Here is a 14414-nt window from a genome sequence, read left to right as displayed (position 1 = left end):
CTGCTACCTAGGTATATAGCTCATTGGCCGGAAAATCAAGAAACTGAGGCATCGCATCCTCGTAAAGTAACCAAAGAACCAGAAGATGCATGGAAACGTCAAGGACCTGCGCTAGTATTTTCTAGAAGCTTTCTAGAAAAAACCTTGTCTTGTGACGCAGAGCACACTCTGACACGGCGTCCAGTCTAAATAGATGAAAATAGATGAAAATGTCCACTTCTGGGCATGGATGCTTCGTTCCTCACCTTCTTGTTGGCTAGATCCATCAGTCCAGTCCGCACGTACGGGGMCCGCGAGTCAAGCCACTAACGGCATCCTTCCGTGGGTCATGACAAGTGTATTTCTTTCTTTCGTGAAGAAGAGCGGCGCCTTTGAATCTCGCAGCCTGTTCGCTATAGTCTTACCAGGCTAGAGACGAGGAGGTGGGATGGAATGGGGGCCATCCTGGTATTCAAAGAATGTGAAAATATTCTAGGCTTTCCTCGTTTCTACGTAATATGAATTTCTTTTTGAGAGAATCAATGCGGTTATGATGTATACAAGGTCATTGTTCCCTTCACAATGGAACAATTGGAATCGACATCGCAGCTGTGTCTTCCGTCCCTAAACGCAAGTTTGCTCAACATCGGCCCCAAATGGATGAAACCGCCCCCACTGACGTTCTACCAACATCATGGCATGCATTAGCTTACACTGACCTCTCAAAGCAGCAATGGCTTTGATCTGTGCCTGAAAGGTTGTTGGCTGCCATCGTCCAATCCGTGTTGGCTTTTCGTAGGCATGGTTCTCGAAGCAGAAGTGTGATGATCAAACAATTCCAGAAGAAAAGGTCAAGTGTCGATCATTGTCACTAATGACCCACGTATTTGTAGTTCTGCCAAACCTTCGAGGTATACCTACGAAGCCGAGCCGAGCCGAAGAGGCAGTGGTAGTGTGCCGTGTACATTCGATGTTCCATCCCGAGTCGCACGATGTTTCACTCGTCCCTCAAACGCCTTGTAAAATCATATTGACCGTCCGGAAAGAACCGGACTAAGTATTAATTGAAGGACAGATAACGTAGAGGCAGGTTGAAGTGTCTCTGAACTGGCTTTCGTGCCGACCGAGACATCGATCGCTCCCTGGATGTTTTCAGCCCGGCAAGCTCACACAACCTTGGAGTCATTGGAAGCGCCCGGTCCGAACAGATATCGAATGTACGGAGGACGATTGCCCTTCATTGTAGCGAGAGCATCCTGAGTCAATCCGTACACCAAGCTCAGCTTTAGTCCCAGTTTCGTCGTGCGCGCCGCAGTGTAGATATCGTGACGAGCTAGACAGTGACAACAGCATTAGCAAGTTCAATCAAGCTATGCTCCAGGTTAAAGATAATTACCTAGCAAGCTATAAATTCCCGAAAATGACAACCCAGCAATGACAGTTGAGAGAAAATCTCGACGGTCATGACGAGCACAATCCACAGTCTCTTCAAACAGGACAAAAGCCATCGCTCCAACACCTAATCTAGTCCCCAATCTGACTCCATCAAAAACACCACCAACGATGGCCTTGTAGTTCTTCGTCTTGTGATATTGGAACCATCCGGTGGAGGTCGTCGGGAATCTGTGGGCGTTTTCCGCTCGAAATTGGTACGCGGCTTTTCGAGCTCCGTGGTTTGCGCCGACACCGAGACCAACAGAGAATGCAGTGAGTGCTGTCAAAGGTAGACGATTTTCGATATCCATGCCGAGTCGGGGTGGTGTGGTCGATTCGAATAGCTTGTACCAATGTAAGACCTTGACCAGACCAGGTTCCTCACCCCAGCTGCGTTCTGGATGAGTGTCTGCCATTTCTTTGTAAAATCGAACAAGGTGAAAAACAAAAAAGTAAACGACGAAAGCTAGTGATGGAGGGCGCCGAAATGTGCAATCTGGAACAGAAATATGACAAGCAGTTCATGTCTGGTTATGGGGGATCTCGTTCGAGCTAAGACAAAGTTTAAGCTTGGTGTTCTCCACACTAGCCTGTTTGGATCTCCCGATACCTAGGTCATCGATGAACAATTATTTTCCGGTCAAACTCCATTTACCAAGCCTCATCATGGTAAGTGCTGTGCAAGGAGATATATCTCTAAAAATCAACCGAAATCTATCCTCTAACTGACGCATTCACAGTCTTCAGATCCGCTCAGCTGGACCTTGCGATTCAAAAAGCACAAGACAACCGTGCTTCTGATGCTCCCAGCTCAAGAATCGATCCAATCTACAAAAGAAAAACTACACAGTGCACTCAAAGCGCGCGGCCTTACGGAAATAAATGGCGATCTTATTCCCGAGGATCCTTCAGAGCTAGAATTCGGAACACCCATCGATCGAAATGAGCTCGAGAAAGGTTGGGCTCGTTTAGACGTTCCAGCTAAAGAGAACAGCGACAGCGCAACAAAGAAATCAGGCGCAGGACGACCGAAGAAGAGCTCCTTGACTGATAGCTTGCAAGCGGCCGATATTCGTGATGGACAGGCTATTGCATTCCGGTTCAGGAAGGTTGCACATGGCGAGGATGAAGATTCGGATTTTGAGGATCCTGGATGGGATGTCCTAGTACCATCGCTTGATGATGATGAACCTGAGTGATTTATGGCGTTTATAGCCGTTGGATGAAGAATTCATGTCGTTATGCTCTGGGTAGACTGGCAACAGGTCGATGGTGTTGGGTGGCGCATTGATTCACAGGGACGGACTACAGCTGTGTTGTACAATACATATCTTCATAGATACAGCTATTTCTTACTACTGCTCTCTTTATGCTCGGCCCTTTTCAACCACTCTTTGGTCTAAACCGACCTTGGAAAGTCCTTGTCACGATAATCGTTGACTGTAGCTCGTTTCAGATTAATTCGTGTCTTATCAGAAAGTGCGTGGAAATTACCGTTAGCTAGCGGCAAGGAGGCGACTCCCTGTACATAAATCTCCGCCCACGCACTTTGACTGGTTGCCCCGACAACAACAGCCAACACGAGCAACATCAGCAAACAGAACAAACAAGGCATTGATCTCATCAAACAGATTAACCTATGCTCCACCTCAGCATTCCTTTAATTACACAATCCAACCTTCTCCTCACTTTGACATCTTATCTTCGTACTGTCGATATTGCTGTTTGACTCTGACAGCTCAAAGACACCTCAACTCCTCCGGCAAGAGGAGGCATCCGACTTACACCATCGGCCTATCGACACTGCATTTCACGCACACGACCACGACAACTCAACTGGATTCACAACGATAGAAGAGGTCCAATCTCGACATGGCTGCCTCTAGCGCCGCGTCATCGATCTCGGTGACTGTCAGAGTGCGGCCCTTCACCATTCGAGAAGCTGCACAGTTATCCAAAAGTGACGAGACACCGCTGTTTCTCGGCGATGGCTCGCTGGCTGGCGTACCTAGCACCCCAAAGCTCGCTCAGAAGGGTATTCGACCTGTCATTAAAGTCGTTGATGACAAGTGCCTGTATGTACTTCCACGAGAACTTCTTGATATTTTCGCTCACAAATAATAATAAACAGTGTTTTCGACCCGCCCGAAGATAACCCGGTTCAGAAATTCTCTCGAAGCGTCGTACCCAATGGCAAACGGGTCAAAGACCAGACGTTTGCTTTTGACAGAATCTTTGACGAAAATACCACACAGGCCGAAGTCTACGAAGCGACGACCCGAAATCTTCTCGACAGTGTTCTAGATGGGTACAATGCAACAGTCTTCGCCTACGGTGCTACAGGATGTGGTAAAACACATACCATCACTGGCACAGCTCAACAACCCGGTATTATTTTCTTGACCATGCAGGAACTTTTTGAAAGGATCGAAGAAAGAAGTGAGGAGAAAGTGACGGAAATTTCGCTCTCATACCTTGAAATTTACAATGAGACAATTCGCGACTTGCTGGTTTCTGGAGAACATCGAAAAGGTCTGATGCTGCGTGAAGATGCCAATCAAGCAGTGTCGGTAGCGGGTCTATCGAGTCATCATCCGCAGAATGTCCAGGAGGTCATGGACATGATTATGCGCGGTAACGAATGTCGTACCATGTCGCCTACTGAAGCCAACGCCACTTCGTCTCGATCCCACGCCGTCCTCCAGATCAATATCGCACAGAAGGATCGCAATGCAGATGTGAATGAACCGTTGACCATGGCTACTCTAAGCATCATCGATCTTGCCGGAAGTGAACGTGCCAGCGCGACAAGAAACCGAGGCGAGCGACTGCAAGAGGGAGCAAACATCAACAAGTCTTTGCTTGCTTTGGGAAGCTGTATCAATGCGCTTTGTGACCCTCGTAAACGGAACCATATCCCTTATCGAAACTCGAAGTTGACCCGTTTGCTAAAATTCTCTCTCGGCGGAAATTGTCGTACGGTGATGATTGTCTGCGTCAGTCCTTCAAGCCAGCACTTTGATGAAACTCAGAATACGCTCCGATATGCAAACAGAGCCAAGAACATCCAGACGAAGGTGACAAGGAACGTTTATAATGTCAACCGCCATGTTAAAGACTTCTTGGTCAAGATCGACGAACAGATGGCTCTTATCAACGAACTCAAGGCTCAGCAAAAGCAGTACGAAACAATTGCTTTCGCTAAATTCCGAAAACAGACGGAAAAGAAGGAGGCTGTGGTCCGTGAAAGCGTGGCTCGTTTACGAAATGCCTACGAGAACGCCTCGACAGAGCGACAAGAGAAAGCAACAAGCATGCTCAAATTGAGACAAGTCAGCCGAAGAATCACAATGCTGTCTTCTTGGATTGCTGCTTTTGAAGAGGTTTCCGCGTCATGCGAGAGCGAAACACCCATGGAAAACTTGCAAGCCATTCGCAAATCGGCGCAGGGCATTCTTTTCGAGCTGGAAAACACTCGTCATCATTTCAACCAAAGAATTTCAAAGAACAATTGGGATAGAGCCATTAACACTGCTCTCGAGCATGGTGTCCAGCAACTCAAGGAATTTGAGATTAGTGATAACTCGGATATCGCCAATCTCACCCGAGAGGCAGAGTTGCTCAAATCAAACGCGGAACGGGAAATGCTGACTTTGGTCGCCGACCAAGACAAAGCAGGTGATGTATCTACCGTGCAGATGCTCCTCCAAGCGCAATTTGAGATAGTATCTTCGATCGAAAACATCATGCAGCTCACAGAGGCAGAGGCTGTCGAAGTCGGCAAGAAGATATTGCACAAGATGCTGACCTCTTGCATTTCCTCCGTCTCCAACGTTGTCAAGCCAGACGGCAAGATGCCTACCATTGACATGCCTCCCACCCCCAAAGCTGACACCTCATTCCGCCGGAGAAAGTCCAGCCTTGTTGCAATTCCCTCTAGGCCTGCGCGGCTAAGCATGTCTATCCCTCCACAAGCACCCACTTCCCCAGTGAAGAACACACCACGGCGACGTAAGCTAGGGATAGCAAAGAAGGGGGTCAGCTTCACCCCAGTCAAGGCGCCAGCTCCCAAAGCAAGCAAGCGAGCTGTCAGATGGAGAGACGATGAGACAGACGGATCTCTTGCCGAGTTCGAAAAGACTCCTCAGAAGGCTATTGTGACTGTGATCGAGGCCACTGAAGAGCCAACTCTTCCACGAATTTCCCCAATGCCTAGAGACATCCCAGTCTACAACCCGAAGCTCGAGGAGTCGCTTCGTTCCTCGTCTCCGGTTCCGGAAGCACCAGAGGCTAGTATTGTGATACCCAACAAGAATAATCGGTTCAAGGCTGGGTTTTTGTCCAAGAAGCCTGAATCGCCGGTGCCGCCCACGATGTCGAGCCTTTCACTGGAAGAACACTCCCCTCTTCGCAGCATTGAGAACAGCAGCTTTTTGAACAGACCAGCGGTGGAAAGACCCTCTCGTATAGCCGTGCGATCACCTAGCGGTAGCTACCTCGGCAGCAGTCCCGTCTCTGATAGTGGGAAAACATCGTGGAAGGCCGACAAAGAGGACGCAATGAGAATTAATGCCGCGATGCGACGCATCTCCGGAAGTCAATTCGGCGGCAGCACATCCAGTGTTCCAGTAAGCAGAGCACACCGACGCCGAAGCCCTACCGCAACAGGGACACTCGGTAGCTCACCACCAGAAAGCGCCTTGTTCTCTGCTTCTGAAGCTAGACGCATGGTCAAAGGCGAGAAAAGTCACGACTTCAGACCAAGTGTCCTTGGGCCACGTGCTGTTTCAGTAACGAAGAATTCTCGACGTATTACCATGGGCGGCGACTTCCGACCTCGCGACATCAGTCTGGGAAGCCGTGATGCGGCCAGACTAAGCCTGGTAGCCGGAAGTCCCGAGTCACGATTCAGCCTTGGCCCGGCCATTCGAGGCGGCGCGTTAAGGTGAATGAGTAGGATGATATTGTATAGTGTTATGTCTGTCTTCAATGGGTGCTTGTTCAGTTTTTTCCGCCCTTATACATATTTTGGATGATGGCGTCTATGTCGTAGGCGCATACCGGATCAGTCTCGGCGTATGCTTCCTGCGTTCGTTTCTTTCTTTATACATTCTCCTATGTGTTTATACGATTCTTCAATTTTAGCAGATATGTGAATATTCTATTCTATTCTATTTTTTTAGTGTCAATATCTTCTTACTTCTGATGGCGTATTGATTCCGGAATCTCTAGAGTAGGTTATGATTGGCCAGCGAATAAGGTAGTTCAAATGACGCCACCGTTCTGAATTTCTAAGCTTCCAACTGCGACAAAAAATTGTTCCATCTCCTACTGTTGCAACAATTGACAAGTTGTCTTGCTATCTCATAATAATCTCGCATTGAGTGTATAGTACACAGTACGCGCATTCAGAAAGTCAACGAACCGCGTGACAAAGCTTAGCTAACAATCAGCCTGTGGAAGCTCTCGATCTTCGAAGCTTTAGAATTTACCGGAGCTTCTTTTCTGATCGCCACCCCGATCTATATCACCTCATATATCCACGTCGTACGTACCACCTAACCCCTTCGACATTTTTCATACTCTCTCTCTACATACACTAACTTCAGAAAGATATGACTTCTTTCCTTTCCCGCCTCTTCCGTCCTCTCTCCACAACCGCCGCACCCGCCTACGCCGTCACTCCACGCAAAGACATCATCATGCCTGACAACGCGCAAAAAGCCACTGTGGCTGCAGGCTGTTTCTGGGGCGTTGAGCATTTATATCGCAAGCATTTCGGGAATGGGAAGGGTTTGATTGACGCCAAGGTTGGGTACGCCGGTGGACATTCGGATTCGCCGACTTATCGGGCTGTGTGTTCTGGGACTACGGGCCGTATGTCTTTCTCCAGTTCTTGGAAAATGAAGTTGGCAGTTCGGCTAATGATGATACAGACGCCGAAGCATTACAAGTAATCTTCGACCCCTCCATCGTCACCTACCGTCAACTCCTCGAATTCTTCTACCGCATGCACGACCCCACGACACAAGACCGCCAGGGTCCCGACGTCGGAACCCAATACCGCAGCGCAATCTTCACACACGACGACGAACAATCCAAGATTGCGCGCGAGATAACCGACAAAGTGGCCAAGGAATGGTACAAGCAGCCCGTTACGACGCAGATTGTGGCTGCGGGACAGTGGTGGGATGCGGAGGAGTATCATCAGCTTTACCTGCATAATAATCCGAGTGGTTATGAGTGTCCTTCTCAGTATGTCTCGCGTTTTTCTTATCCTCGCTGACCATGGATGGTAGCTGACTTGTTTGATTCTAGCTTCTTGAGGAACTTCCCGCCTCTCTCGGACTGACTACGCTCTGGGCTGTAGATGAGACCGGCTAGGTCATACGTGCATAGCAATTAAATATGTTTTTCTCCAATGCCTCAATATCTTTCAGCCGTAGACTGTTGTTGTACACGTTCGTGCATGCGGCTCTGCGAACATATATTTTTGCTTATCCATCTACCCCGCTATCGCTGATAAGCATTCCACACCTGACGAAGCCATGAAAGAATATTTGAAGCGTTAAAGTAGCACTCGGGTGTATGTAAACATTTTTCAATCATTATATTCAAGATGTCAACTGGTGAGTAGCATACATGAATTGATTTCGTGTACAAGAGTGGGCTGTCCGGCCGTGTGTATATCCTTATCTACTCGGGCTTCGTTCACAGTACTTCAATACACCTCAAAGTATTATTGATCAATGGTTATCAATTGATCATCCTGATATCAAGGTGGATACATTATACTTCTTTCCCACTTGAACTATTAATTATCCGGCCAGTTAAACAGCTATCATAACCAATTTTCCTCCAATCGACCAGTTGATCCATCCCCTCACCCAAACTACGGTGGAGATGCTGAATATATGTCTCCACTAACAGCGCATACACCATACAACTTATCAGCTGATTTCCTGATATATTGGCAGCAGTCAGAATGACACGATCCCGGTTACTGCTCAATATAAATTGGTGGATCAACCGGGCCGGTGATGCTTATCCAGGCTTCCCCTCATGCCTTAATGGAGGAGGTGATCTAATTACCCGATCCGGAAGGGGTATTTAGCCCACTTCTTAAGACTCTCTACTTGTAAACTGTATAGAAATCGAGAGATTCAAATAACTCAAAAGATTGCTCCGCCTGATTTGAGAGGTATATCAGATATGCACCTGTTGAGGTCACCGCTGGGCGGGGGCCGGAGTATCATAAACAGAGCTCTGGTGCAGACTTGTTATACTCATATCGCCACGTATAGCTCATCGATATCTCGACGCCATGATCACGTCGCAAAGACCAATAGTCATGGAATAGCACCAGCAGCCGGATCAACTATTGACATCAGCCATTCTACAGGGCTCAAAACCGAAGGCACAGAGGAATCTTACAAGGACGACTCCTCACCACTGTCAATCCTCCCCCTGAGTGCCGTCATACGAACCCTGGCAATTACAACATTCACCTCTGTGCCGTTCTTGCTTGGTCCTGCTTTAGCGTCACTTTCCACCTTATCCGACTCGAAATCACCATTGCTAAATCCGGACAAGAATCCAGTCCTCAATGCAGTCCTACGCCAGACTATCTACACACAATTCTGTGCTGGGGAGACGCCGGCAGAAGTTCGGAAAACGATCGCAGATCTAAAACAGTTGGGATATGCCGGTGTGATTCTGGGGTATGGTAGGGAAGTCGTCATGGATGGGGACGAGACGTCGATGTTTGAGCACCAGCGTGAGAAAGAGGGCATCGCATTGGCGGCTGAAGAAGAGGTGATGCCAAACACGGAGCAGATTCTGCGAGAAGTCGGGGAATGGAAAGAAGGCACGATGCAGACCGTTGAGCTCGCCGATGAAGGGGATTTCGTGGCTTTGAAGTTCACGGGAGCTGGTCGTGAGGCACTTCGACATCTGGTTCAGGGGCTACCACCATCTCCAACCCTTCAAGAAGCTATTTATGAAATTTGTGATCGTGCCAAAAAACGTAGAATTCTGCTCCTGTTCGACGCTGAGCAGCACGCTGTTCAAGATACCATCGATTCTTGGGTTCTTGACTTGCAGCGGAGATACAACCACTCATTCTCTATTCAGGGTAAGCCTCGAGCTCTGATATATAATACATACCAAGCATATTTGCAATCCACACCAAAGACACTAGTAAGTCACCTTGCCGTTTCACAAAACGAGTCGTTTGTCCTAGGCGTCAAGCTTGTGCGCGGAGCATACCTCAACAGCGATCCCCGAGACATTTTCTGGACCACCAAACAAGAGACAGACAAAGCCTATGACGCCATTGCACAGTGTCTGATGACCAGAAAATACAATGATATTGTACAGTCAGCGCAAAAAAAGACTCATGCTTTCCCGCAGGCCGATCTGGTGCTGGMAAGCCACAATCGGGCGTCCGTCGAACGGGCCCGCGCTATTCGTGATGACCAAACAAGACGAGGAGAGCCATTGATTGAGATGGTTTATGGACAGCTTCAAGGCATGGCGGACGATATTAGCTGTCCGTTGGTCCGACAGTCCATAACGGCGTCACGCGTCTCTAGCTTTGGGCAACAACAGCCCCGTGGGGAGAGCCCTAAGCCATATAAGTATCTTGTCTGGGGCACAGTTGGAGAATGCACAAAGTATCTGCTGCGAAGGGGCCATGAGAATAGAGACGCAGCGTCCAGAACGAAGGATACAAGAGCGGCCATGTTGAAGGAATTGAAGCGGCGTAGCTTGGGATTGATGTGAATCTCAGATTGCATATGCCTGGTACTTTTGATCTCTATTGGTCCAGCAAACCCTTGATTGCGCGATTTCGATTCTATTTGTTTGCTTTTGGTGAGTCAAATTTGTAGACCAGTTCCTGAAATCGAGTATATAAAGAATTTAGTGTTTCAGCATCGCAAGCCACCGAGCCATTTCCACTGCCTATTTGTAGACAGCTTGATATTGGGCCCTTGAAAAAGCCGAAAAAGATTCTGAGCACAAGGCATACTGCCGAATCGAGTAAACCAGATATGCAGCTACCATACATATAGTACCGGATCACATATTCAGATATACCCACTTGTCGCTGATCATATGAAGATGGGCTACACACAAAAGACGCCGGATGAGGGCTATATAGCTAACAGATCTCCCCAGTAGTCATAGACAAACAGATGGAAGCCACACGTTACGCTATAATTTCCCCTGAGCAATTTTTTGCCGCCGCATTCACTGTGCACCAATAGGAGCCTCACTGCTGGCGATATCTGATATTCCGGAACCATCTCTGTTCACACCTGCACAGAATGCCTTTGTTTGGTAGAATGGCGATGTAATTCAGACAAACAGATCACTTGACCAGTGTTTGTTTGTCACCTAATAATGGTAGATAGCATTTAGTCTCTTGTTTCACCACCCACATCCACCCCCGGCGACCTTTCCCTCTCACACAAACATTTCTCTACTAGAGCATTTGTCAAGACCCATCCTTCCCATCTCTTCTGATCGCCCTCTTTTCGCTTCCTTTCCCTCTGTCGAATCTTCAACGAGAAATCATCATCTGTTTATTCCAGTGCAAGTCATCTGCTTTTGTCAAGCTAGAGTATCACTTGTCACTCGAGACTCGACACGTCGACATAGCCTTTTTGGATCTCATCCTGTTCTCAAATTCTGCTCCTCTTGGATCCAATCTCTGTACGCGTCAACAAACTTTTATTTTCTCTTGGATCGTCCTGTCCTCGAAATTCGCTTCTCCAGTATCCCATCTCTTCACGCGTCTGATTCGGACGGAGATATCACAAGAAAATCACGTCAAAGGCTCTTCTTCTAGGCTTCATCTTCAATGGATCAACGGCTGCTTCCTGGAGTCCCCGAAGGCCTTGAAGCCACCTCAGGGTACATGTCTACTGCGTTACATGCGCTGGGCCTGGTAACTGGCGAAGTAAGTAGACCGCACGACAAATTATGCTTATCGTTCCATGACATATCATAGACTGACTTTGAGTAGCTTCGCATTTATGGATGCCACAACGAAGCGAACGAAATGGGTAGACTCTCTCATGAGGTCATCCAGCAATGGTACCATGCTGTAGAACGTATCAGGGCTGTCGCTGCCTCACAGCACGCTCATCAGTCTATTCCCGTAAGCAACGTCCGTCAAATTTCGGAACTTTTCAGTTGCATGCAGAAAACTGACTGTTCTCTCAATACCCAGGGCCTCTTTCCTCTTCCAAGTTTCGCTGCCGGACCACTTGTTGTGATCACGAACGATCAGGCGAGTGAGATTAGCACTGAGCGAGGCCATGCCGAGCTTATTGAAGATGACCAGAGCCAACAAGCCGCGTCTCAACTGCCAGAGCCTAAAGCAGAGACCGAGCCAGTGCCTGCGGGTGAAGCGAGCTGGGCTCACATCGCTTCACTCGCAGGTAGGCCTCAAGTTACCGAACGTCCCGTGTCCCGTGCGAACCGAGAGGTTAGACACAATGCTAGACCTCCTGCCATAATGCACGCTCCTAGCCGTCGCGCCACTGCGCTTGGTGGTGTTGCAGAAGCGTCTTCCAGCAGAGCTGCAACCCGCCACACTGACAACAACGGTAATGGCATCCTTGAAGACGGCAAGGCAGGGATCGTTGTGATCAAAGGACCGATTGAGACCATCAAGAACATCCTCAGTTACACATCTGTACGCATCATTGAAGGTGCGATTTACGACATTTCCATCAACAAGAATGAGGAGATTGTCGTCATCTTCCAGTATGCCCTGCACGCGCAGATCTTCGTTGACCGCAACACCGAGTCCGTTGCTACTCGCGGCGAGTCTGTCTTTGGACCAGGGGATTGGGCTGTCACGCTTGGCAAGCATATGGAGTGGACTGACACACTTCGACGCATGGCCCATCCTCATCGTGAGCGACGTCGTCTCACTTTCGTCAAGTCACGTCTTTTTGCCGACAACACCAGCTTCATGAAATGGGTTCGCGAAGTGCAGGATGTGGCGGGKTCTAGCAATGTCGACTTTGTCTGGGCCTTCAATACTGGAAACGGTAAGTCACCACTATTTTAGCTGGACTTGAAAATGCTGACTTTGTTGAATAGCTACCGCGGTGTTCTTCAGTGTGGCCACTGCCCGTAAGGTCATGCAGACTTTTTCCCACTGGCGCGCCAGTCGTAGTTGCTATGAGGACTTGGTTGTGTCGTACTCGTCCGATCCATGCGAGAAAGACTTGCAGCTGACTACTCAGCTTCGCTACCATGTGCAGCCTGCCCACCGCCGTCGTCATCACTACTACCACGGCAGGAAGTAGATCGAAAGCTGCAGGCCTACTGAACCTGGCCTCGAACCTCAACCTTCAAGTCAATCGTCACGAGTTTTCAGTTTTTTCTTTTTCTGTTTCAATGCTGAGTCTATCATGACCTTTATGTTTACTTTTCTTGGAGTGCCGGAAGGGTTGTCTTTAAACAAGATTAAAGGATCGTCGTCGACCTTGTTGACTGGACGGTTGCTCAGAGTTTCTTCGTCATATGACTCTACTTTCTTTTCCTTTGTTATGATGCTATATTGGCAATCCATTTAGGTGAAGCGGTGTTTGCAGATCATATGCCATTGTCCTTGGCATTGCGCATTAGATATAGGTCGAGTTGGATGTCAAGCGGTGGTTATGTTTTCTTTTTGATGGAGTCTCAAGGTAGACCAAAAATGCAATGACGAGTGTGACGATTGACAACAAATCTTGAGTGCTTATTAATCAGGAAGTTGCCTAACTACAAACAAAATCTCCCAAATCGAAGGAGCGATCCGATATGCACCGCACAACTCAATCAGCGCTATCGACTTGACATCGACTTCTTTCATTATTTATTTGCTTATACACGCTGGAGGCAAAATGCCAGCCCGTAAGTGCCGGTATCTAAGTAGAGGTGTCGTCTACGTGAGAGCAGGGATCTATCTAACACTGATATGCCGACAAACTGTATGTGGCAGGCACGTGCGTAGTAACTATTTAGCTATCTACATAATGATTGATCATAATTTGACTGCTGGAAGTATACTCATGAGTAATGCCTGAAAGGGATGAAATTAGGACTCCCGTTGAAACGAGGTATTTCCGGATCGTGTGGTGTCTCGACTGTGGATGACATTGTGGTGACATTGCAATTGGGGGCAGGAGCCATGACTAAACGTATAGGGCAAGAAGCATACGCGACTGGTTTCCATCGGCGCGAGGTGTTAAAAGTTGTTGTTTTGGCGGTATCCCTTGCGCTGGCTCGGACATTGCACACGTCTGTGATATGCGCGGTAGACGGATAGGCGTAAGCCAATCTTTGACGCGATGTGCAAAGTTTGGAATGGTGCAAAACAGCGATTGGAAAGGATGTTCATGATTTGATCGACGAGTAGCTATTTGTGATGGAAAGACACGAGATGAAAGGCCTGACGAGACGGAGAAGAGGGACGATTATCGAGTTAATGAATGGGAGATGATGATGTAGGAGACAGTACGCTAGCTCCCCCTGGTTTAGCGGGGGCGGTGGCATGTCTCACAAAGGTTCGCAGCGTCACAACCTCAGGTCGCTCCTTCCTCCGGCACTCTGATCCCAATACGGCAAGTGGGCACTCGCTCCTGCCAATAGCTGTGGCCCCTCCCTGCCTTGGTAAGCGCGCCTCGCATGCGGACCGGGTCATGATTGGCTGTGATGATAAGACCCCGTGGTCAAAGAGAGATGTTTCAGCCAATCAGCGATGTGTATATGGGGCTCTCGCTACTATCCTGTCCAATAACAGAAATTGAAATAATAGCGCTAGGCCTGTTCCTGGTTAGTTCAGCTTGAAATCCTCTGCTAAATTGTTAATACAATTTCCACTTCCACTCTCGGATAGTCGGACAACCTAACCAAGACATCGCCTGAAACTAGCTGGAAGGAGGGCCACTGACCTTTCTATTTGAATCCTCCCTCATCTCCCTGCCAATCTGTAACGT

The 14414-nt window shown here is 48.4% G+C and overlaps 4 protein-coding genes across 4 annotated transcripts; 3 read left to right on the top strand and 1 right to left on the bottom strand.

The window, feature by feature from the left end:
- Positions 1–1145: 1145 nt before the first annotated feature.
- On the bottom strand, positions 1146–1829 carry BHQ10_007343 (uncharacterized protein; the record flags this gene model as incomplete). Its single annotated transcript, XM_040880028.1, has 2 exons — positions 1146–1312; positions 1376–1829. The coding sequence occupies 2 exons, from the start codon at positions 1827–1829 to the stop codon at positions 1146–1148; spliced, it is 621 nt and encodes a 206-aa protein (XP_040735846.1).
- A 250-nt stretch (positions 1830–2079) lies between these two features.
- Positions 2080–2612, top strand: BHQ10_007342 (uncharacterized protein; the record flags this gene model as incomplete). The annotated part of the gene is made up of 2 exons (XM_040880027.1): positions 2080–2082; positions 2154–2612. 2 exons carry the CDS (start codon positions 2080–2082, stop codon positions 2610–2612), a joined length of 462 nt encoding a protein of 153 aa, XP_040735845.1.
- A 673-nt stretch (positions 2613–3285) lies between these two features.
- BHQ10_007341 (uncharacterized protein) lies at positions 3286–10197 on the top strand (the record flags this gene model as incomplete). The annotated part of the gene is made up of 6 exons (XM_040880026.1): positions 3286–3488; positions 3545–6358; positions 6867–6960; positions 7023–7290; positions 7350–7668; positions 8805–10197. 6 exons carry the CDS (start codon positions 3286–3288, stop codon positions 10195–10197), a joined length of 5091 nt encoding a protein of 1696 aa, XP_040735844.1.
- Positions 10198–11278: 1081 nt separating this feature from the next.
- On the top strand, positions 11279–12740 carry BHQ10_007340 (uncharacterized protein; the record flags this gene model as incomplete). The annotated part of the gene is made up of 4 exons (XM_040880025.1): positions 11279–11377; positions 11444–11578; positions 11651–12479; positions 12532–12740. 4 exons carry the CDS (start codon positions 11279–11281, stop codon positions 12738–12740), a joined length of 1272 nt encoding a protein of 423 aa, XP_040735843.1.
- Between the last annotated feature and the right edge of the window lie 1674 nt (positions 12741–14414).

The sequence above is a fragment of the Talaromyces amestolkiae genome (assembly GCF_001896365.1).
Source record: "Talaromyces amestolkiae strain CIB chromosome Unknown scaffold15.1, whole genome shotgun sequence".
Lineage (NCBI taxonomy): Eukaryota > Fungi > Ascomycota > Eurotiomycetes > Eurotiales > Trichocomaceae > Talaromyces > Talaromyces amestolkiae.
The sequence above is the reverse complement of the archived record's forward strand: the minus strand, read 5'-3'. Positions and strand labels throughout refer to the sequence as shown.